The sequence below is a fragment of the Stenella coeruleoalba genome (genome assembly GCF_951394435.1).
Source record: "Stenella coeruleoalba genome assembly, chromosome: 17".
NCBI classification, from domain to species: Eukaryota; Metazoa; Chordata; class Mammalia; order Artiodactyla; family Delphinidae; genus Stenella; species Stenella coeruleoalba.
In genome coordinates, this window is record NC_137163.1 from 7,569,172 (window position 1) to 7,591,939 (window position 22,768).

Here is a 22,768-nt window from a genome sequence, read left to right on the forward strand (position 1 = left end):
AACCTGGAGGAAGTAGGGAATCGCCCGTAAGGGATGTCAGGGCGTGGCGCGACGGGACTCGGAAGAAGAAACTCTGAGATGGAGATGGTCACACAGAGACACACGGAAGTCCCCATGCACACGCACGAGCGCGCACAGGCACACGCACCCGCGCACAAACGCATCCCCGGTGCACACACGCCCGCTGCACACGCCGAGGCCCCGGCCTTCCGGGCGAAGGAAGGGACAGCAGAGCCTAACGGCCGCCGGGACCGGAGGCCCCTCCCCGCCGCGCCCCTACTCGGGCTTGCGCAACAGGCGGCGGCTCCGGCGGGCGCCCGCCGCGCGCTGCCCCAGCACCGCCAGTGGAGCCCAAGGGAGCGGGAGGAGCGCCCGCGAGGAGGGAGCGGCGAGGGGTGTGTCCCCGCTGCGAGCCGGGCCCGGGAGGGCGGGGGCGGGGCGAGGCACGGGGGGCGGGGCCACAGCGCCTATAAAGTCGCCCTCCTCCTGGGCATAAACAAACCTCCCCTGGCTCCCAGCTCAGGCTCGGGAGCGCACGCCTCTCTTCGCCGCTCTCCTTGCTCCCTCTGGGCGCCGCAAACCTAGCTCCGGCTCTTTCTGCTTTTCTCTCTCAACCTCAGGTAAGCCTGACGCCCTCTTCCCGCCGGGCGGGGAAGGATCGGTAGCCCGTGGGTGCTGCTGCAGCTCCTGGACCGCCCTTTGTGGCCCCGCGGAGCTGCAAGTGCTCGGCTTCCCCGTGGCGCGAGGGCGAGAGCGAGCAGGGGCTTTGGGGGCGCGGGCACTGCCGGAGTGAGGGGTTTCGATTCGGCTACAAGAGGAAAAAAAGGTCCACGTTCACCTTTCCCCTAGCTGAGGAAGTGGGATCCTGGGGGTCGGGGTCGGGGGTGGAGAGGCTCGGGGCACACCTTGACCGCGCTCCCGGGGCCCTCCCAGATCACAGCTGGCGCCGCGGGCCGGGGGGCGAGCTGGAGCTGGGAGCAGGGGGAGGGACCAAGAGTGCGTGTGTCGGGGGCGGGGTGGCGTTTGTCCCTGCAGTGGGGTGTCTGGGGAAGGAGGGGTTGAGTGCGCGTGTGTAGAAAGGCGGTGGGTAGGGGTGAGCGGCGATGGGGATGAGGCGGGAGAAGGGGGCGTGGGTGTGCCTGCTTCCCAGACTGTGCCCAGAGTCAGGGTGCGTCCGAGGGGCGGGGGCCCATTCAGCCTGGAAGCAGGGGTGGGGCGCGCTTGTGTGTGTGTGTGTGTGTGTTCGTGGTGGGGTGGGTCCGAGGTGTGTCACAGCGCGTGTGACACGCGCGGGAGCGAGGGTGGCAGGGTGCGGCCCCCAAGGTGGCCTGGGGTGGGCACTGTGGCGTCGCGGAAGAGGTGGCCTGGGCCGGAGGGGGCTTCGAGTGGCGTCACTTTCGCCTCCGCCCAGCCTCCCCCGCTTCGCCTCTCTCCCCTGCCTCCCGGGCCCGCCTCTCCTGCCCTGCAGGAGGAGAGCCTCTGGAGTTGCTCGGACGTTCTTGGGCCATCCGCCGCGGTCTCTGGTTCAGCCGTGGGCAGGGCGTGTGGTGCAAAGCGGTGCGCTCCGGGGCAAACGCGCGGTCACCGCTTGGGTCACGTTAGTGGCTGACGCTGGGACTTAGTGGCTCTTTTCCTTACCCCTCCCCCCCACCCCAGCCCACCAGTCCCACTCGCCCGTCTGTCGCCTCTGCTGTCAGACGTCCCTGTGGGTCTGGGGCAGCACCGATTTGTGGCTTGGAAGGGGGAGGTGCCTGGCAGCTGGTGGGGGAGGGTAATCTGGGGGCGGAGGGCCCGGTTGTCTTGTGCCCGAGACCAACTCTTCTTCGCAGATGTCCTGGGCGCTTCAGTTTGAAGTTTGTTTGGTTCCTTTGAGCTACTGGGAAAGATTAAAGATTCGAAGAGAGTTCAGCCAGTGGCCACGCAGGAGGGCTTTAGCCTCCTCCTAATGGCCATTAGCCATACTTCACCTTCTCCTAAAGAACAAAATAAACACAAACCGTGTTCTTGCTATGAAAAATGCAGTTTCAAGGCAAACCTTCCAGCACAGCCTCCTCCTTTATAGAAATTCTGGAATCGTTACTGAGTTTCACAAACGTGAACTGAAATAAGCAAGGTACAGAGAGTGCCGGCCCCGGCACCTGCCTTCAAGGGGCTCACCAAGTAGGGGAGGAATGCAGGTGCGGGTGCAGCCCCCAGCCCTCTGTGGTGGTAACTGCTGGAATGGAGCGGCACAGGGTGGGAGTCAGGGGAGGGGGGGAGGTAGAGGTGGTCTGGAAGTGCTGGGAAACCTCCAAAGGGACAGTGCTCTGGTGTAAGGATCGAAGCCTGGGATGTCCCTTCGTAGCTTTGCGGGACCTTGTCTCTCATTAGAGAGTGAGAAGGAAGCTGTTGCCTGCCTCGCCCCATCACTTGGCACCTGGCCCAGGGCCAGGTCCTTGGGCAGGGATCAAATACAGACGCTGAATGAATTGAATGGCTCCTTCCCTTCTGGCCCACTCCCCGATGATCCCGCAGGTAGCCAGCATCCCGAGGAGGCAGTAGACCTTTCGGTGGTAGCATGTGCCTGGGCTTTCCAAGCAGACCTTGGAGCAGCTCTTAGGGTCTCCTCTCCTGGGAATCAAATCCAGGATTACTATCCATTGGTTTGATAATTTGGACTGGAATTGAAAACTCACACAACTTACTGGTCCAACTTCTACCCATTTTACAGATGGAAACTGAGACAGGGAACGACTTACCAAGGATGAGCCGAAACCGGGAATCGGCTCTCCATGACCCTTTCCAGGGGTCTCCTGGCTGGGATTGAAGGTGGTGAAAGGGGGTCTCAGTCTTGAGAGATTTATTTTCTGCTGTCAGAGGGGCAAAAATAAATTGGATCTTCACTGAGTTTCTGGTGAGGAAACTTTCCAGACAGAATGTGGGTGGTTGATTGATTTTCAGTGTGAATTGTGTGTTCTTGAGAGATTAGCAGACTCAGTCTAGTGAGAAAGGGCTGCAGCCCCGCTAAGCGGTGGTTGATGGGATTTGGGCTGCCTCCTCCAGCTTGGACCCCAGATCTAAACAGAGCTGGACCCCCCTTTCCCTCCCCTCAGTGCATTGAAATCTGGCCTGGGCTGCCTCAGCAAGGAAGGGGAAGAAAGATCGCATTGTGTTTTTCTGATGGCCTGAAGCTGCAGTTCTTCCTTGGGACCCAACTCCAGAGAATCCCATCCAAGGCGTGACTCAGAAGGCCCTGTGCTTCAGAAAGGAAGCCAAGGTGATGACTCAGCATCTGAGATTCTAGCAGGGAGGGGGCCTGACTCAGGCGGAGGGGGCCGGGGAGGGACAAGACCTCTCTCTCTTCAGATCAGTGGCTGTATCCTCGCATCCCCTCTCATCTTTGCAAGAGCTCTGCTTGGGCTGTCTTGGCTCCATTGAATGGATGAGAAAACCAAGGCCAAGAATGTTGAAGGGACTTGCTTGTGGGCCACGTGACTGAACGTGGGAGAGCCAGACTAAGAACCCAGGGAGTCAGACTTGAAAGCCTTTGTTCTTTTTCATGATAGCGTGTTGGGGTGATTGCATAAGGGCTTGAATGAAAAGTACAGAGAGGCAATCAGGAGCTCTGGGCCTCAGTTTCCTCCCCTGAAAAATGGGAATAACAGACAGCACTGTCTCACTGGGACGTGTAAATATTAATTGAGTTAATCCGTGGAAGGAACTGAGAACAGTACTCGCCTGTGAGGACACCGTGAGGGACTTTGCTGTCAATCAGTTCCACAAATGACAAGGCACTTCCTTGGCAATCAGCGGCAGGAACCTTTGTTCTAAACTTACCCAGACCAGTGGGAGCACCTGCAATGCTGGACTCATGTCTTGCTTCTTGAAGTTTTTCCAAAAAGCTAGGCTTGGGCTTCCCTGGCAGCGCAGTGGTTAAGAATCCGCCTGCCAATGCAGGCGACACGGGTTCAAGCTCTGGTCCGGGAAGACCCCACATTGCCGCGGAGCAACTAAGTAGTTGTGCACCACAACTACTGAGCCTGAGCTCTGGAGCCCGCGAGCCACAACTACTGAAGCCTGCGCGCCTAGAGCCCGTGCTCCGCAACAAGAGAAGCCACTGCAGTGAGAAGCCCGCGCACCGCAACAAAGAGTGACCACTGCTCGTTGCAGCTAGAGAAAGCCCGCACACAGCAACAAAGACCCAACGCAGCCAAAAATAAATACACTTATTTAAAAAAAAAAAAAAGCTAGGCTTATGCTGAATGCATAAAAATGTAATGGGAACCTGGTCTGAAATGCAGATTTCCAGGCCTTGTAGGTCTGGGATATGCCAGGAATCTGCATTGTTTCAAAGCTCCCTGGGCTGGGCTGGGGGTAGGGTGTACTGAAGGCGGCCAGAGTTGAGGATACCTGCTCCAGAGTAATGGGTAGGGGGAGAGGAAAAGAAAGGGGTGGCCACATTTCTCATGCCTCCAGGGTCTGGGGACACAGTACTCAGTACGTAGCTCTTATCTGGCTAACGTGACTTGTGATTTCAGGGCATCGCCTGGTTCAGTTGAGATAGGAGACATCCTTGCCATTTCTCAGGTCAGAAAACTGAGGCTTGCGCGGGTCACTTGCTTGTCCAGAATCAAGTGATGGGGTTCTGTTCCACGTGAGCCGCCCTGGACCTTTCCCCACCCACAGCCTTCTGGACCTGTCTTTAGAACTTGAACTTTGTTTCTTGGATTCATTTCGGGCAGCCCTTCCTGCCTCCCTGATCTCAGTCTGGTTCCAGCCCTGCCCTTCTGCTTGCTCTCTCTCTTTATGTTTGGAGACAGAGACAGGCGGGTTGGCCATTTCTGCTGCAGAACCTGAGGAGGTTAAATTCCCTGGACACTCACTTGGCCCCCTGCTGTGCCAGCCCAGGCTTGTTGGAGCGGGGTGGGCAGGAGGGGTGGGGGACTCTTATCAGGTGTGCATGGAGCCCAGCTCTCCAGGGTGGGCGCCTTGTGAGAAGAGACCTGGGTAATCCTGGGAATCTGACTTGGCACCACAGGACAGACCAGATTACAGAATTCGGGTCCACACAGAGGTCTCTCTTTGACCCAATCTTTGACTCCATTTACTGAAGACCTGCCAAGCCCTGCTCACCCGGGCTCCAGCTCCAGGCGTTTCCATTCCGGCAGGGCTGTCCCTCCAACAGGTGGTAGGAAATGGGGCTCGTTAGCAGTCTGGGGGCCTTATCTTTTATAGATTTCTTTTCCTCCTTAAACCTGTGGAAACCTCTGTACGTATAAATTTTACGCCCATGTGCAGCTCTGCTTAAAGAGGTGGATGGGGACCGGGGTTCCATCCTGTTTCCCCATCTTGACCCCCGACTCCACCCTGTTGGCTTTGAGAAGGTTCTGGGCAGCCCTCTCTGAATGTGGGTGTGAGAGGCATTCTTACGAGGCAGGTAATTCTGAGGACTGTCTTAGCTGGAAGCCTTCACCTCCTTTCCCCTCTCCTTATTAATCATTGAACTTGTCTCTTTTCTCCAGAAAGCCCTCCCTGGCCTTCCCCTCTGGGAAGGCAGGCTGGGTTAGGTACCCTTCTTGGATCATTCTGGGCTGTCTCCTTAGGCACCCTTTTCCCCGTAGACCTGAGAACCTGGCACTTAGTAGGCGCTCAATTAATGTTGGTCCAAAGGAAACCTCCACTTTTTAAGGAAATAACTTGGGCCCTCTTGTGTAGGAAAGGTCGGAAGGCCATCCAGAGGGTAGAAGCAGCAAGACCGTTTCGGGGAAGGATCCCGTCAGCGTGGCACTCATCCCATCTCGGGGACAAAGGGTTTTGTAGGAAGAAACTACATCCACATCCAATGCGACACTGGCTCCGTCTGTGTGCTTTCCACAAATTATCCCACAGACCATCCAGTGCCGCCTATGCTTGTCCCGCAGATTCTCAGAAAAATCCTCTGACCCACCCAGCATCCTCCTTTGGACTTCCATCATTCTGCTCGTCCCTGCAGACGGTCTGATCTTCTCTCTGCCAAACACGTAGCTGGGCTGCCAGAACTCCGCTGAGAACCTACAGGAAGATCCTGGGTGGTGTTGCAGGGAAGGGGGTGGGCGAGGACCAAGTGCTGGCCCCTCCCTCTTCCTGCTATTGTGTCCCAGACACACTCCCTGACCTTCTTGCTGGTTCTGTGCTCTGGCCGAAGACAGACAAGTTCCGTTTCAGCTCTAGACTCGTACCTGGGGAATGCATGCAGCTGGGTGTGTCTTCTCTTTAGTGATTCCTTTTTCTTTTTTTTTTTTTCATTCTTTCAATATCAGTCAGTTCCTTGAATGCTGCCGAGGTTCAACCTCCATGCAGAGCAGCAGGGGCCTCGAGGAATTCTGATCGTCTGATCTGCTTTTCCGCAATTGTGTTGTCACTGTTTTATTGACTTTTGAAAACCCTATTTTTGACTTCCCTTCCCCTCAACTGGGGAACTTTCTTGAAGGTCCAGTGAGTCCAGCCATATTTTTTCCTAGGTTTATTACTTAAGAAAAACATTGAGAGTTAAGGCCACCAAGTTCCTCACCCTCCCCAGAGCCTTGGGTTTCGAAAGGTCCAGAAAACATCAAGAGAACCCACCAACTGCCTGGTAGCTTGGCATCAAAATCTCTTTGGCAAAGAAAGGACCAAAGAACGCATTCACAGCAAGGCAGAAAGAGGCAAGGCAGAAAGAGGCAAGGCATACCCCAAGGCTACTTTCCTTGAGGTTAACGCAGACAGGGGTCTGTTCTCTGGAACCTTCCGGGGGTCCCTGTATTCGGGGAAGATGTTGTGGCGACAGCAGCACCCGTTGATCCCCCCGCCCCCCTTTTAGATTCTGTTCTATAAAGAGCCCAGTGTGCTGGAAAAAACACTGCTTTCATGTGGCTTGGAAACCAGGCGTGTTCTGGAGCAGACAAGATCTGGACCACTGGCTGACCGTCACAATCAATGCCAACTTATCAACAGTCGCTCCTGGGCCCTCTCTCTCTGCTTCACTGAAGGACTCCAGGAGGCTGTGGTCTGCCTGCGCCTGCCCTGCACACCTGCACCCACGTCGAAGGATGGAGTCTAGGCCTTAAGGGAGTCACATGGGCCTTGGCGTTTGAGCCTCAGGTGACCCATCTGTAAGCTGGGATGATCAGATCCACATTCTTCCAGGGACCTCCTTGAGGAACAGATAGAACAATGCAGGGAACCCTTTTTCAAAGTATTGGATTTGCCATGTCAGGAAGGCACTCTGGGGAAAAGCTAAACACAGAAGTCCTTCTGGGTATTGTGAAGGGAGAACAGAAAAGTCTAAGACGTGGGCTGGGCCTCTCATGGTGGCTCAGGGGGGCTGAGAACCTACAGGAAGATCCCGGGTGGTATTGCAGGGAAGGGGGCCTCTCGTGGTGGCTCTGGGGGGCTGCCCATGGTAGAGGGAGAAACACATGACTCCCCCAGCTGATCCACACAGGGGAAGCCTCCTGGGCACACATATAGCCCATCCTCAGCACATCCTCACCCCGGGGCTGGGTGCACGGTATGTATGTCTATTTAGAGCAAGCTGGTGTCGCGGTCAACTGTCCCCTTTAAGGTTGCTTTAAGCTGTGTCATCTTGATGCTTGGCGACTTGGGGTACATTTCATAATCTCTCTGTGCCTCCGTTTCCCTGTCAGATTGTTCACGCTAAGGTCCACCTTCTGGGGTTGCTGGAAAGCTCAAAGGAGGGACAGAGTTTGGAGCCCGGGAGGTGCACAGAAGTTCTTGCTGCTGCGGTCCTGCTGTGCGCGTGCAGGGTTTTGGCCACTCCTGCTGAGATGGGCGCATCTTGGGGCTCCCAGAGCACATCCTGGATGTTTGTCTGCTGGACACCCCCGCCCTGCCTCGGGGGAGTTCTAGGGGCCCAGCAGAGCTTGCAGATAGGTCCCCCTGTGTGGCTTGCTAGAAGAGTGCCAGAGCTGGAGGGAGACCCTGTTTAATGGACAGGGAGGGGTCGAGGCCAGGAGGAGAGGTTCTTCCAGGTTCCCAGGGCAGATGGATCCAGGCAGAGCTAAGCTGCATGGGGCCCTGGTAGGACCCCAGGGTGCACAGCCCTTTTGTCTGCGTGCAGCACCCTCCCCTAGGCTCCCATCCATCCTGAGCTTTGGGGACCAGGTGCTGTCCATAGAACCAAGCCACATATTTAGTAGATGGGAAGCCAAGGCCCAGGGAGGGGATGAATGACTTGGGGAAAGTCACGTGGCGGGGTTTCCATGCCCCGACTCCTAAGCAGTGTTCCTGCTGCTCTACCAGGGTGTTTGAGAATCCCAGGCTCTGTGTCCCCTCGCTCTCCCGGTGACTGGGTAACAGCTCTCACGTGACCTCATTGCCTGAAATGCCTCTGCCCGCTGCCTTCCCAGTCCCCGAGGTCACCTATGTCCCTCCTCTGGACAAATCTCAGTCTTGGCTTCCCTGGAACCCATGAAGTCCAGCTAATTGCTGACTGACTCCTGGGTCTGTTGAACTGGAAAGGTATTTGCCCGCACCGCTTGGGCCTTTGTTACTCATTGACCTGTGTGATGGTGCATTGGGTCTGATTGCTGGAAACCCATGTGGCACCTGCTGAAGCTCTTCTCTGTGTCCCCTGCTTGCTGGGCCACTCGGGGACTAAGAATGTATAAAACATAGACTTGTGTCCCCACAGATGTCCGCGGTCTCTGAGGCAACCAGAAAAGTGCACTGATTAATTAAGCAGCTATTTGCCACATTCTGTGTGCCATAGTTTCATTTAAGCCCGGCTGCTACTCACTGGGAACAGGAGTTGTTATGCCCATTTTATAGATGAGCAGGCTGAGGCTCAGAGTTGAGATCACAGAGCCAATCAATGGTGATGCCCAGGTCTGACCCTCAAGTCTCCCCGCCTAGCTCCTGGCTACCTTTCACTTCTGCGATGTTGGTTTTCTCAGAATTCCTTCTGGGCAAGTAGGTGGGAGAGGAAAATGTGGTATAAACCAGTCTGGCAGCTGGCCTTGTGACCTGGAGCCCCGTTTTGGGCACGGAGTGGGGTTTTAGCAGAAGGAGGCCTGTCCCAACCTCATTTCCTGTCTGGAGCCGCTTCCTTCTGTGCTGAGACACAGTTGGCAGGTACGGCCCCATCCCCATGCTGCAGGGTGGCTGGGAGTCGGACTCCTGGGCTCCCACTCCTGTGCCCTGCGCGGCCTGGCCCTGTCACCCCCTGTCCATTGCATGATTGCCTCAGCCCTTTTCAGTCCGACGCTGCGCTGGGACTTTTCAGGAGGCCGTGGAGAAGGGCAGGGACGGGCATCCAACGCTCGGCCTCAGGTGCAGGGAGAGAGCTTGCTGAGCCAAGTTGGGCCTCAGGTCGGCTGTGGGGAGTGACCCTGGTGTGACCCTCCGAGTGGCACCTGGTGGGGGCGGGGGCACCAGCCAGAGCACCCAAATCAGGTCCCCTCCCATCGGTCCCTGACTTGTCACATAGAGTTGTCAACGGAGCTATCAGGGGTCCTTTCTGTCTCTGCTCAGTGCCTGCATGAGAACCTACTGTACGGGAAAACCACCTCCAAGTAAATCGCCGTACAGTCCACGCTTGTTGGAACTCAGATGGTCTTTGAGGGCTAGTCTTGCCGGGGGCGGTGGCAGATGATAGGAAGGGGGGGCCCGAGGGGCTGCTGGGAGATGTCCCTGGCTTCACCCAAAGCACGTCAGCTTTCTTCTTAAAGACAATCAATTTTTATGTACTGAACTTCCTTGTAAGGTTTCCTTTAGGCAAACAGCTTCTGAACCAAAAGTTTGCGAAGTTTTTGGATTGAGGCGACAGAGACAGGGTGAGGGCTGGCCTCAAGTGGCCTAAGTCGGCGGAGCTGGGTGCCAAGCAGGCTGTCTTCTTGCTCCTCCAGTAGCGCAGGGAGGGCGGTGGGGGGCATGGGGAGGGGGAAGGTTCAAGGTGCACCTTCTGCAGCCCATTTGGGCAGCCTCGGTTATTGCGGGCAGTGACCTAGATGGAGGCCCCGGCCAACTCTTCCTGTTGGGACATTTGCAGTTACGGCTATCAGCTACAGGCTGCCCCGGGCCTGCAGGCACCCCCCTGCCCCGGGCAAGGAGAACTGGAGCGTCCCTCTGCTTTATCTGGTCTCCCTGCAGACCTCAGCGTCCTGGGGATCTCACTAGCTGCTGCTTGGTCTAGGCCAGGGTGTCTCAGCCTCTTCTCTCCTGGGACCAGATAATTCTGCTGCGGGAGCATCTTGTGCGCTGTGGGATGATTAACAGCTGCCCTGGCCTCCACCCACTAGATGCCAGTAGCATCGCCCAGTCACGATGGTCAAGAATGTCTCCATAAAAAAAAAAAAAAAAAATGTCTCCAGACAGCGCCAAATGGAGGGGGGGAAGAATCACCTTCGTTTAGACAAACACCGGGAGAGCTCTCCGTGGGCTCCGCCCTGAGCCTCCCCAAGGCCCTGAGCACATGGAGGGCGGCGCCCTCACCCAACCCGCCCAAAGCAGCGATTCTCAAATGCTGATGTTCAAGGGATTCGTGCCAGTTTTCAACCCACTGTCTCTTGGGGTCTGGGAAGCTGGGTTGTCGGAAGGAAAAGAAGGCGTGGAGTAAAGAGATGTCTCTGGGAGCATGTTCGGGAAGCCAGGAAGGTTGGACTTGAACTATTTCTTGTTCTGAAAGAGGATGAGGGGGCAGGTAGAGGCCAACAGTCTAGTGGGATCATGGCACCTGGCAGCCAAGGAGACCTGAGCACACCGGGCTGAACTGCAGTCTGGGATGAGCCCTTATAAATGTAGACCTGTTTTCACAGTGTTTCACTCTTGTGGTCTGGTGATCACGTAAGAGTGAATTTACGTACAAACATTGCTCTGAAGCTGCACGAAAGCCGTTCATCTGTCTATTCAACAAGCGAGTTGAGGCCCGACTTTGCACCTGGCTGTGATGCTGGGAGCTACAGGTAGGGAAGGGAAGGGGCCGGGTAGGCTACCTGTCCACAGGGGGCTGAAGGAGGCCTGCCCGGGCCCGCGCAGGAGGTAGCGGGAGACCCCGACTTCATCCCTGGCTTCTGAAGGAGCCCCTGTGAAACGTAAAGTCCTTGCCCTCTGAGCACGAACGGTGGCGTTGCCAGAGCCCCGGGCTTCTGGAAGTCTCCCTGCGCTGTGTAGGCGAGGTGTCCCACGGCCAGGGTCTCGGGACCACGAACACGCTGAGTTAGCAAGGCCGACAGACCTTGGCTTTTCATGCCTCCTGCTTCCAAGCTGGCAGCTGCCCAGCAATGTTCACAAATATAAAACCGACTTTGTTTTCAGAATGTTCTGGAGCCTGGACTCCAAAGGCTGCATAAAGGCATTCTTGTGGGGCTGGTTATCTGCTGGGGAAAATCGTGCCGGGGCCCCAGACCCGAGCGTCCCAGGGGATCTGCCCACGGAATGCCATGTACGGCGGCGCAGGGCTGGGGGCCGGGTGGCCCCTGCTCTGTCGCCCGCTGACCTCCGAGAGGTGTGTCATAAAGAGGGCTCTTCTGGGTTCGGGGAGCTGGATCTTCAGAGGAGCCCTGGGCTGGAAGTTCAGAGACTTGCATTCTCTCTCTGGCTGTTAACGTCTGCGGGGAGCTTGGGGCGAGGTCCCCATCCTGGAAAGGAGCAGCGTGAGGGCCGAGGTCAGGCGGCTTTTCACCAAGTACCCGACGCGGAAGGTCTGGGTCTGTGACCTGAGGGTCCCTGGCCTCCTCCTCTTACTTCTTCACCCTGTCTCGTCGGCCTCTGCCTGCAGCACGGAACCCTCATTCTGGACTCTCTGTGCCTCACCCCGGTACTGGTGGGCGCTTCGTTCTCCCAGTTTGACTATTCATCCGTAACAAGAAACGTTTATGCCACCAGGTCCTTGATTAGGCAACCAGGTGTGCGCTCAGTAACTGTCACCGCCCAAGCCTCGCTCCCCAGGGAGTCGATTATGGTGGCATTTCCGCCGCCCGAGCTCTGCTCAGCTTAGCTCCTTTGGTTCTTCTGCACTTGCCTGGGCGTCAGAGCCAAGGAGGACCTCTTCTGCCGCACCCCGATCTCTGCCCCCACCCCGACCCTCCCCACCCCTGCTCTCCCACCCCTGCTCTGGCTCATGCAGTGCTTTTTGCCTCGAAAGTCCTTTTTCTTTCAAAATCCTCCTGAGTGGTCAGTGTCAGACCCCTTGGCGTGAGGTGTTCCCTGCCTCCTGCCCCTCTCCCCCACAGCATGGAGCAGAGTGCCCTGGACAGAGCTGGACATGGGGGGGCGTCTGCGTGGCCGCCCCTCTGTTGGGGCCCCTCTCGTTTGAGGAGGAAGAAGGAGGAAGCTAGTGCCACGCCTGCCTGTGGCGGGCCTCTGTGACCTTCTGCCCCCTTTCGGTCGTCAAGCTGGGGCTGCCTGACTTTGGGCTTGGAGATGTGGGTCTCCTTCTAAAATGCAGGGAGAAACGTCTTCGGTGTGGTGGGTGGTCTTGGACTGGGTGTGAGGGCCTGGTTTTGAGTGTAGATGCGTCCGTAAGCCTCAGTTTCCCATCCTAGGAGATCTACTCCCCTGGGTCCCCAAGAGTGGGATGGGATGGGGCGGTGGGTAGGACGTAGGAGCTGGTGGGCTGTGCAAGTGAAGGCTTGCTCCCTGGCCTCAGATTTGCTCCTTTCTGAAAACATGTCCCAGCAGGAAGCGCTAACCTCCTGGTCTCTGTCCCTTTGTAGGCAGGTGACAGCAGGGACATGTCTCGGGAGCTGCAGGACGTGGACCTCGCTGAGGTGAAGCCTTTGGTGGAGAAAGGAGAGGTGAGTGGAGATGCCCCTGGCTAACCCCATCCCATGCCCACTCGTACACAGGCATACGTGTGTGCACAATGGGAACACGCGTGCATGTACACTGCCACGTGTGTATACATGCACACACACGCACATGCCCACTGCTTCCTGGTTTCCACAGGTCACCTTGTTCAGGGATGCAAAGGGACAAGAAGTACCAGTTCAAGTCCCAGCTTGGCTCCCAAGTGCTAAGGCACTGTGGCCAGGCCTCTCACCCACCACTGGCTTTTCTGCCCTCTCCTCACTGATCTCATTTGTGAAGTAAGGACATTGAACCAGAGTTCCTCTAATCACCTCCACCTCTGGCATCCTGTGGTTCTAAAACCTGCAGCATGAAGCCGGTTGTCCATCGACTCTGTCTGCCCCATAGCTTAGAGGTTAAGGCCACATACACTGGGACCAGACTCTCTATGTTCAGATCCTGCCTGTGACACCCTGCAGCTTTGTGACCACCAGCAAATCCTTCAACCTCTTTGTGCTCCAGGCCCCCGACTTTAAAAAGCAGTGACACTAGGACTTATGTCATGGGGCCAGGGTGAGGATAGAGTGGGTTAATTCATGTGGCGCCGTTAGAACCCTGTCCGCCCTGAAGGGGACCAGCTTTGCTCATGAGCTCTTGTTGCTACAATTATTACCATCTTTTCGGGCAAACCTTTCAGGTCGACAAGGCCTCCCTGTTGGAAACAGAAGCCCCTGCCCTACAGCCCAGCCTGGCATGATCCATCCTGGACCGGCTGTGGATGGATGTGAAAAGGCTTTTCATTTACATAGTTGACGCTGTATTTTTAAACTATGTTCGCGTCCCGGTTCTCACGGAGCCTCTTAGCGGCCGGTGATGAGACACCTTTTTTTAGAATGTAAAGCTCAGGTTCAAAAGTGCAGTTACTCTGAGGTCAACTCAATGCTTTTGAAAGTAATAATTAGCATGCGTGAGCCACGTCCTGTGTGCCTGTCTCTGGGCCAGTCACACTTCATGGATTTTCTCCTGCTAAACGGAAGGATAAGGCTGTGGTTGATTAGAAACTAGGTTCATTGATTGCTCCCATTTTACAGAAGAGGAAGCTGAGTCTCCAGGAGGTTAATTTGTCCTCTTGGGTCGGTCACATGGTTACAAAATGTGGAGCTTGGAGCCAAGCTCAGGCCGGCTGCCACTGGAATGGGCTTATGACTCTGCTAGTGGCTGCTCTGTTTTAGGTCCATTAGTTCATGGACTTTTCATTATGAAAGTGGGAGGCAACTTTCTATTTCCCATTATATAGATGAGGAAACTGGTCTTGTTGGGAAGGGAATTGCCCAAGTTCATTTGGATAGGTGACACAGCTAGTATTAGAAGCCAGGCCAGGCGAAGCTGCAGAATGCTTGAGATCATTCCCATGCTAGGGGTCTGCAAACATCTGCTATAAAGGGCCAGATGGTAATATCTTAGGCTTTGAGGACCACATGGTCTCTGTTGTAACTACTCAGTTTTAGAGTTACGGCGTGAAAGCAGCCCTAGACAATATGTAAGCAAATGGGCTTGCTGTGTTCCAATAAAACTTTATTTACAAAAAAAAAGGTGGAGGAATGGGGAGGGCCGTAGTTTGCCAACTATAATACTATTCACTATTCATGCTGCAAATCCATTTCCTCTTCTGTCTGAATCTTTGACACCGTATTGAAAAGCAAACAAACATACAAGAAAAAAAACAACCCCTAGGTGATACAGATACGTATCAACATATTCTTATCCCTTTTGAAAAACCATATGAAATAGTATACCATGCTTTGCTTTGTTTATTTAACCACTTACGATGGAGACCTTTCCAACGTCAGTCCATAGAGCACTTGCTTCTCTCTTGCCAGTGTCACAGTGTTCCACCACATTTATTTGACCAGTGCCCTGTATGTGCACACTGGGGTCCACATTGCCATTACCAACAGTGCGGCAGGATGTTCATACACTCGTTGGATCTTACATGTACCTCATTTCATACACATGCAGGTGCAGCTCTAAGGTAAACTCCCCAAGTGGCATCGCTGAGTGCAAGGGTAAATGCATTTTTAAACACAGCATTTATATATTTTAGGCAGCACAGTGCTACCCTTGGAAAATTTTACTTCTCAAACAAACGTCTAAAAGATTATCAACTCCAGGTTACATGTCAGCCTATCTCTAAGTAGATATTGACCCTTTCTTTCAAGGTTTAGATGGAAGTAAACCTTCCAATTCCTTAGATTGACTCAGCAAAGCGTTTTTAATTAGGCTTGCTGTTGGGAAGTTCTTCCTGATGTCTGTCCTCAATCTCGATGACCTCTGCACTCTTGTTAACATATTGAAGGTTAGAGTTGTTCAGAATAGCTTTTCTACTCCCTCCTAGCAACACACACACACACACACACACACACACACACACACACACACACACGAAGTATTTTTGGCCACATTTGCTTCCACCTGAATTTATCAAACTCCCTAATGTTCTTAACCCCAGCCCCAGGGGGTGTGAAGCTATTTTAATCTCTCTCAGCAGGCGGCTGTTACAATCTTATCTTCCAACCCCTGGCTGTCCCAAGGGGTCCTCCTTCCCCTTCCGTCACCTCTTTTGCCTTTTGCTCTGCTGAGCTGTTTTCTTTCATGGTGGGTAGTGGTGGGTCTAGCTGGGCCTCCGCTTTCAGGGGGTGTTTGAACTCCATCTCTGAGCTGAGAGGAAAGCATGCCAGTAACATCTCTTGGAAACTTTGGCCCAGGGTGGCTCCAGCTTCAACTCTGAGCTGTACTTTCACTGCTACTCAGGGGACAAGGGCCCCTTTCCTGTCTTCCTGGGCTTGGCCTGCCAGTGTCAGCTCTGGTGAAAGATGGAATTTGGGCTGGACACTCAGAATTGTTGGATTGAGGGAAATGCTCTGTTCTCCTCTTCCACCCATGAGAGATTGGACTTTAATCTAGATGATAGGCTGTCGTGGAAGAAATTTAAAGGCAGTAACATGGTCAGGTTTGAGCTTTAAAAGTATAGCACATAGGTGGAGACAGAGAGATCAGTTAATAGGCAATTACAGTCCTGTATCTCTCAAGCTTGTGGTCAGCTTAGACCTTCAGATCTTTTTTCACTAAGGCTGCAGTCAAAAAGGAATCCATCTACTGTGTCTACTTTTCTGCTGGACTGCTATTCTTTGAGATGAAAAGTCTCTCTCTGTAAGGCATTAGAGAGGCCCCACAGAGGACATAGGGTAGATATAACAGACTCAGGGCATGGAGAGGTCCGTGTGTTCTGACATTATTTCTCTGCTCCGGGAAACTGATGAAACTGACCATGTCTCTTGTCTTTCCACAGACCATCACTGGCCTCCTGCAAGAGTTTGATGTTCAGGCAAGTAGAAGACGTGGCTTCCCTTCCCCCTTTCCTACTCTGTCTTCTCTCTTTTCCTCTTTCTTCCATTGGTTAGATCAGTGTTCAGATGTTAGGGGTAAGGGGAGAGAAGGAAGTGGCCTCAGCTGATTCCCCACACTCAGCTTCTCTCCCGGGAGAGAAGCGCATTTGAGTTCTGGCCAAGGGCGTAGGAGCCAGTTACCCCCTGTGAAAGCAGGACAGATATCCAGCCCCCTTCAACCCTGCAGAGCTGGGCAGAGCTGTGGGGCGTGTGTGGAGGGAATGGCAAGACACTGAGTGGGCTTGGGACCCTGCGATGGGAGGGAATGGAGGAAGCAGAGGCTTGACGTTCTTGGCTGTGCCTGGGAAAGTGAAACCAGCCTTCTCTGTGGTTTTCTGGCTCCATCTCTGCTCCAGGTTGACATGAGAGCTAGGTGGGAGGTGCATCTGAAGGTCTGTCCAAGAACAAGTTTTGGGGAGAGTGGGTTGGCCTCTCATGGCCCAGGGGTGGGTCAGAACCTCAGGAACTGTAAATCCTGGACTCATTATCCCAAAGCTGCATGGGCCCCATGCTGTGCCAGGTGCTGGGGATGGAGCCGGAAGCCTGAGCACATCCGGGTCTTGTGGGCTTCCTGGAAAAGATAGGACCGAGGAGAGACCAGATGCAGGCCGTCACGCTCACCTGGACCTCTGCCTGCACATCACACAGGTGCCCGGGCTTCCGGCCCATTCTGAGCCCTGCGTCTCCATCATACCTTTCACCCCCTTCCCCCCCAAATAGCTCACTCATCCTCCTGAATCTTGTATTTCAACGATCGGCCCACCACCCACCAGAGGCTGGGAATCTTGGCGTTGTCTTTGGAAGGAAGGGGAAAGAGGGAGAGGGGTTGGAAACGTCGGCTGCGGTGAAATCAGGGAGGTGAATGTGCGAAGATCACACTCAAGGTGTGTGGGCCTTAGCGCACTTAAGCGTCATCCTGGCTATACCTGGAGACCCCCCTGACCCGCGCCTGTGGAACCCACGGGGTGTGTCCGAGGTGTTGGTTTCTGTCCGGCCGTTTGTTCTCTGAGGCCAACACATCCTACTGTGTAACACTGACTTGTTCAGAGCACACTTATTATACCACCACTGTGCACCAGGCCCTGGACATCCAGACGTGTGACACCTGAACTCTGCAGGGGACGCCCCACTGAACCCCAGCAGCGCTGTGCAGTCGGGATTGCTGTCTCCATTCTTAAAGCTGGGGAAACAGGCTCAGAGGTTAAGCGTGCCTGGCCCTCAGTTGCGCGGCTAGACAGTGCCCGGTGTGATTTGACCATGAAACCTGCTTTTACAGCCTCCTAGCAGCGTCTGTGTCAGGGCCAGAGCAGGCAGCCTGAGCAAGGGTTAGCAGCCGTCACGTGCCCTTTACTTAAGAGCGGTGCTGGCTTGGCTTGAAGGCGACTCCGTGAGCTGGCAGGGATGCCACCTGCCCGAGGGAGGTCCTTCCAGCCTGGGGCCCTCTCGCCTCCCTCGCTGTCAGTGGGCGTCTGGGGCAATCTGCAGGGACAGCTCGGGCTGGGACAGGTCATTTCCACTCCAGGGGTTTGTGATTAAAAGCAGCTGAGCCTGGAGATGCCCTCTCACCCCCCGGGAGCAGCTCTCTGACTCATCAGCCCTGGGTTTATAGCATCACTGCTGTCCCAGCCTCTCAGTGCATCTGCAGTGGATGAACTCAGATCAGGGCTGGCATCTCCCCATTTTATGAATGAGGAAACTGAGCCACCCAGACGGTGGAACTTGCCACAGTCAGGCCACAGCTGAGATGTCATGGCATCTTGGACAAAAGCATCTTTTTTGCCCCCTTTTTTGAGTCAGGCCAACCAGGTTTAATTCTAGCGGACCCTTTCAAGGTGTGTGCCCTTGAACAAGTTACTCAGCTCTTCTGAGCCTCCCTTACCCTCCATCTGTAAATTTAATAAAACAGTAAGAATGACTGATTTTGAGCCCTTACTGTGTGCCAGGCGCTGTTCTAGGCAGGCCGCCTTTACTTTAATTTAATTTAATTAAGTGCACGCATTTACTCTTTGCAAGAGCCCTGGGTGTGGGTTCTGGTATCACCTTATTGCAGGTGAGTGGTGCCCCCAGGTCATGCAGACTTGGCCCTCCCGACTTCCGGACCCCTCCCCATCTCTCCTGGCTGTAACTCAGACACCAGTGCCGTTCACAGCGGCGCTTACTGCTTAGAAAGCAGAGGCCACACTCTCTGCAAGAATGCAGGTCATAGGCATGGATGGACATGTGGAAGCGACCCTTAGACTCCAGGGTCTGGGAACCCCCTGAGCCACCAGCTCCCCGCTGCACATGTCCCCGGGGGTGGGAGGAAACGTGGTCAGACCTCCAGGCACACTTTCTCCTCTGGGGTCACTGCTGGTGGGGGCTCAGCGGGGTGGTGTTGACTGAGCCTGCAGCCCTACTAGAGCTGGAAGCCAGGCCACCCGGTGGGCTCAGCCCACCTTTGTGCAGAGGAACAGAGAGGGACCTGGGATGGGTAGGACTAGGGCAGCTCCCTGGGTCCAAGACTGAGAGGAGGCAGGGCTATGAGTAGCTCAGGCCCAGGACAATGGCGAGTCACTCAGCCCCACCCATCGCCGACCGACCATGTCTGGTTTGTTCGTCCCACTGTGACTCAGACTGTCAGCTCCCTGCACCTTCTAGGCCATCAAAGGTTGGGGGACCCGAACCCATCACTTCACTGGCTGTATCGGCACCCAGAATACAGACCTCAGTCTTCAAGGAGCGCTTGGTCTCATGGGACATGGCCTCTGGTTCTACTCTGTTATACTTGTTTAAGAAGAAGAGAGTCAGGGTTCGGAAGCCACTTGCCTGAGGTCCCCTGCAGTGACAGGAAGGTGGCACCAGACCCCGGGCCTTGCCTCTTCCAGCCCTGAGAGCTTCTCGTTCTGCCCACGCCTGATGAGGCTGGTTTAATGGTGCTTCCTGCGAGCCAGGCCGTGTGCTAAGGGCTTCCCGGCCAATATCTCATTTAACTCCTCAACAACAGCATAAGCAGAGATACCGTTATCTTCATCGTTCAGATGGGGAAACTGAGGCCGGAGGCTGGGACTGGGTATCCCACCCAGGTCTGTCGGAGCGGGAAGGAAGCCCGTGCTCTTACTGTGCCGTTCACGGGCCGAGGTCTCTGCCTCTCCCGTCCCCGGGCCAGAGCTCCCCCCGCTGGTCTCTTGTCTCACAGGACACTGGGTACATGGGGGTGCTCTGGGAAAGTGGGAGGTGAATAGGTTGTCTCCAGGGGTCCCAGGTTTGGCTCACCCAGCCCCTCAGTTTACACCTGGGGAAACTGAAGGACAGAGAAAGAGGGGAATCGTTTGTCCAGGCTTGTGAGGTGCGGGCAGCTGAGGGTGATGACATCTGATCCTCTGTCTGGTCGTTTCCCACCCTCCTGAGAACAGGGAGAGACGAGTGACAGGGCAGTAGAGCTGCAAAGATGCAGCAGCTGTGGCAGCCGCGGCCCTGGCTGTTCGATGGGCTCTGGGGGCTGTGAAGCTTGGGTGGCAGCCCCAGGGGCTGGCTGATCATTCGGGGCGGGGCTGGGCGGGGCTCCGGGCAGGGAGACTAACGTACTTTCTCTGTCACTGAAATGTCAGCTCTCGGTCCCGCTCCCGCCACCGAAGCAGCCATCCCCTCTGTGGTTTCGTCTTCCTGCAGCAGCCTTTTGATGTCCCTCCTCCCCAAGGTCAAGGCCACAGATTCAACCAGACTCGAGAGCCGGGTTTGCCCTTTCTTGGCTGTTTGACCCAGAGCAAGATGCTTCACCTCCCTTCAGCCTCAGTTTCCTCATCTGTGAAATGGGGAAATTCGCTCCAGCCTTGTGTAGAGAGGACAGTGACAGAGGGGAGCCCTGATGTGATGTTTCCCAATCAGTATTGGTCTAATAACACACCTGCTCTACCAACTGTATCATGAAGTTCTTCCAATTTTTATTTTTGTGTGTGTGGTGAAACACATACAACATAAAATTGACCATCCTAACCATTTTTAAGTGTCCACACTCCAGTGGCATGAAGTACATTCATAATACAGTGCAACCATTCCTTCCATCCATCTCAGCACTCTTTCTTTTCTAAAAAAATTTTTTAAATTAATTTTTTTATTGAAGTATAGTTGATTTACAAAATTGCATTAATTTCTGCTGCACAGCAAAGAGACCCAGTTACACAAGTTTATACACTCCTTTATTATATTCTTTTCCATTATGGTTTATCCCGGGATATTGAATAGAGTTCCCTGTGCCCTACAGTAGGACCTTGGTGTTTATCCATTCTATATGTAATAGTTTATATCTACTAACCCCAAACTCCCAGTCCATCCCTCCCCCACCCCCTTCCCATTGGCAACCTCCAGAACTCTTTCCATCCGGCAAAACTGTAACTCTGTCCCCATGAAACACTAATTCCCCATTCCCCTCCACCCAGCCTCTGGCAACCATCATTCTACTTTCCGTTTCTAAGAATTTAATTACTCTAAGTAGCTCACGTAAGTGGCATCACACAGTGTTCGTCCTTTTGTGATTGGCTTCCTTCACCTAATGTCACGTGAGAGAAGTTTCATCCAGGCTGTAGCCTGTGTCAGAATGTCTTTCCTTTTGAAGGCTGAATAATACTCCTCTATATGTCTAGACCGAATTTTAATTATCCTTTCATCTACCAGTGGACACTTGGGTTGCTTCCACCCTTCTGCTGCTATGAATAGCACTGCTGTGATCATGGGTGTGCAACACCTGTCCAAGACTCTGCTTTCAGTCCTTTTGGGTGTGTACCCAAAGTGGAATTGTTGGGTCCTATGGTTATTGTAGATTGCTAAAATTTTGGTCATTCAAGAAACCTGGAAAACGTAGTTTATCTCTTCTCTGTGAAGATAATTCCTCGCTTCTGTGTCACTCTTGACGGTTTGCCAAGCACTGTTATGCGCTCCCTTCTCCGGGCACAGGTAGTAGCAAGAGCAGGGGACAGGAGTTTGGGCCCTGCGCAGGCGAACTTGAAGGTGGCTAAGGCTGGAGTGGGCGGGCTGCCACGTCCTCAACGTCAGCAGAGTGGCAACCTGAAGACCACAGAGGTTAGCCTCGGCGAGGGGCTGGGGAGGCAGGAGACGGCTCATCAACATCGTGCCCCAGCCTGGGCTGAGCCAGTGAGTCCCAGAGCTGTCCTGGGAGGTGGATGCATTTTCCCAATTGTGCATTCCTTTGTTCCTAGAACAAATGCCTGCTCTGTGTCTGGCATTGTCTTAGGTGCTGGGAACACTGGAGTGAGCCTGACAGGCAGTGAGCCCTCTTTCCAGGGGCTTCAGTTCTAAGCGAATAGCTCAGCACCATTCCCCGTGTGTTGCCCGGTTTTGCGTTCCCACTGCTCACAACGAACTGTCTTCATCTGACAGATGGAGAGCCTGAGCGCAGAGAGGTTCAGTCGCTTGCCTGAGGTCACGGGGTGGGAGAGGGGTAGGGCTAGGATTGCACCCAGCCTCCTGACTCCCTAGAAGGGGGAGGCAACACACATGAAGGATTCAGCAAAATGACAACCCCAGCTACTGTAGGGGCTTGGAAGACGATGGTGCAGGTTGATGAGATGGGGCAGGTTAAGGGGTCGGGAAAGGCTTTTGGAGGAGGTGACATTGGACGGAGACCTGAGTGATTTGTGAAGTCATATGACGGGAGAAGATTAGGGACCGATCACCCATGCAGAGGCATTGGCACATGGAGAGGTCCCTCTGGCTTGGATTCTGAGTCCTCGAAGGGCGAAGTGTATTCTTCCTGGAAGCTGTTATCTTACAAATGAATCACAATATTTGAGCTGCATCCGCGTGCCGAGCGACACTTTGTCAAGGTCGTTTCCAAAAAGATCTTTGGATAAAACTATATTCATTTAGATTTGGCTACTAGATCTTGTTGACTCATGATATCTGTGAAGGTTTCCCAGATTTCCAGCAGTCTCTAAAATCGTGGGCGTGGGTCGCTGAAGGATGTCCTTCAGAGGATGCCGTGCACCGTGCTGGCTGACGTTCTCTGGGTCACGGGGCCGGGAGCAGAGACTGACAGCACCTTGGTCAGCGGTGGCTGCAGAGCGTACCAGCGCGGAGACTCTCCCACCCACCCTAACCTTGGATTCACGTGGGAGCTCCTGCAAAACGACAGTCTCCTGCCTGCTGTGGGCTTCAGCTTCTCTGAGGAGCCAGGCGGGGGCCCAGGCTTTCCCAGGGGCTTTTGTTGAATCTTTTGGGACTTTGTACCCTCATGCCTTCTTGACAGATGAGGAAACTGAGGCTTTCCCATGGCCAGCGACTGTGCAGGGGCCGCATCGAACCCAACTCTGCCCCAGATCAGCTCTCTCAACCACGACGTGTACTGCAGTGCTAGTAGGTCACCTTTGCAATTTCTGTCAGAAAGGATCTGGCCAGGCAGATAATCTGAACCGTGCTATGGTGGGTTTATGTTCAAGCCCTTGAGGGGGAGCTGCTGTAAGGACCCGAGAACTGACATCCTCAACGGCCGCCCACTTTCATCTGTTCATTTAGTTGGTCCTTACGGCTCATGGAATCAGGGCCCTGTCCGGGCAGTGCTTTGGGAGTTGAGTTTAAGGAGGCTG

At 54.6% G+C, this 22,768-nt stretch overlaps 1 protein-coding gene across 1 annotated transcript in view; it reads left to right on the forward strand.

Moving 5' to 3' along the window:
* Positions 1-519: 519 nt before the first annotated feature.
* The window catches only part of NDRG1 (N-myc downstream regulated 1), a 55,113-nt gene continuing 32,864 nt past the window's right edge, over positions 520-22,768 (forward strand). The window contains exons 1-3 of the mRNA XM_079902258.1: positions 520-620; positions 12,672-12,752; positions 16,094-16,129. Of these exons, the coding sequence (XP_079758384.1) occupies positions 12,690-12,752; positions 16,094-16,129 (99 nt within the window). The 5' untranslated portion in view covers positions 520-620; positions 12,672-12,689. The remainder of the gene's footprint in view (positions 621-12,671; positions 12,753-16,093; positions 16,130-22,768) is intronic.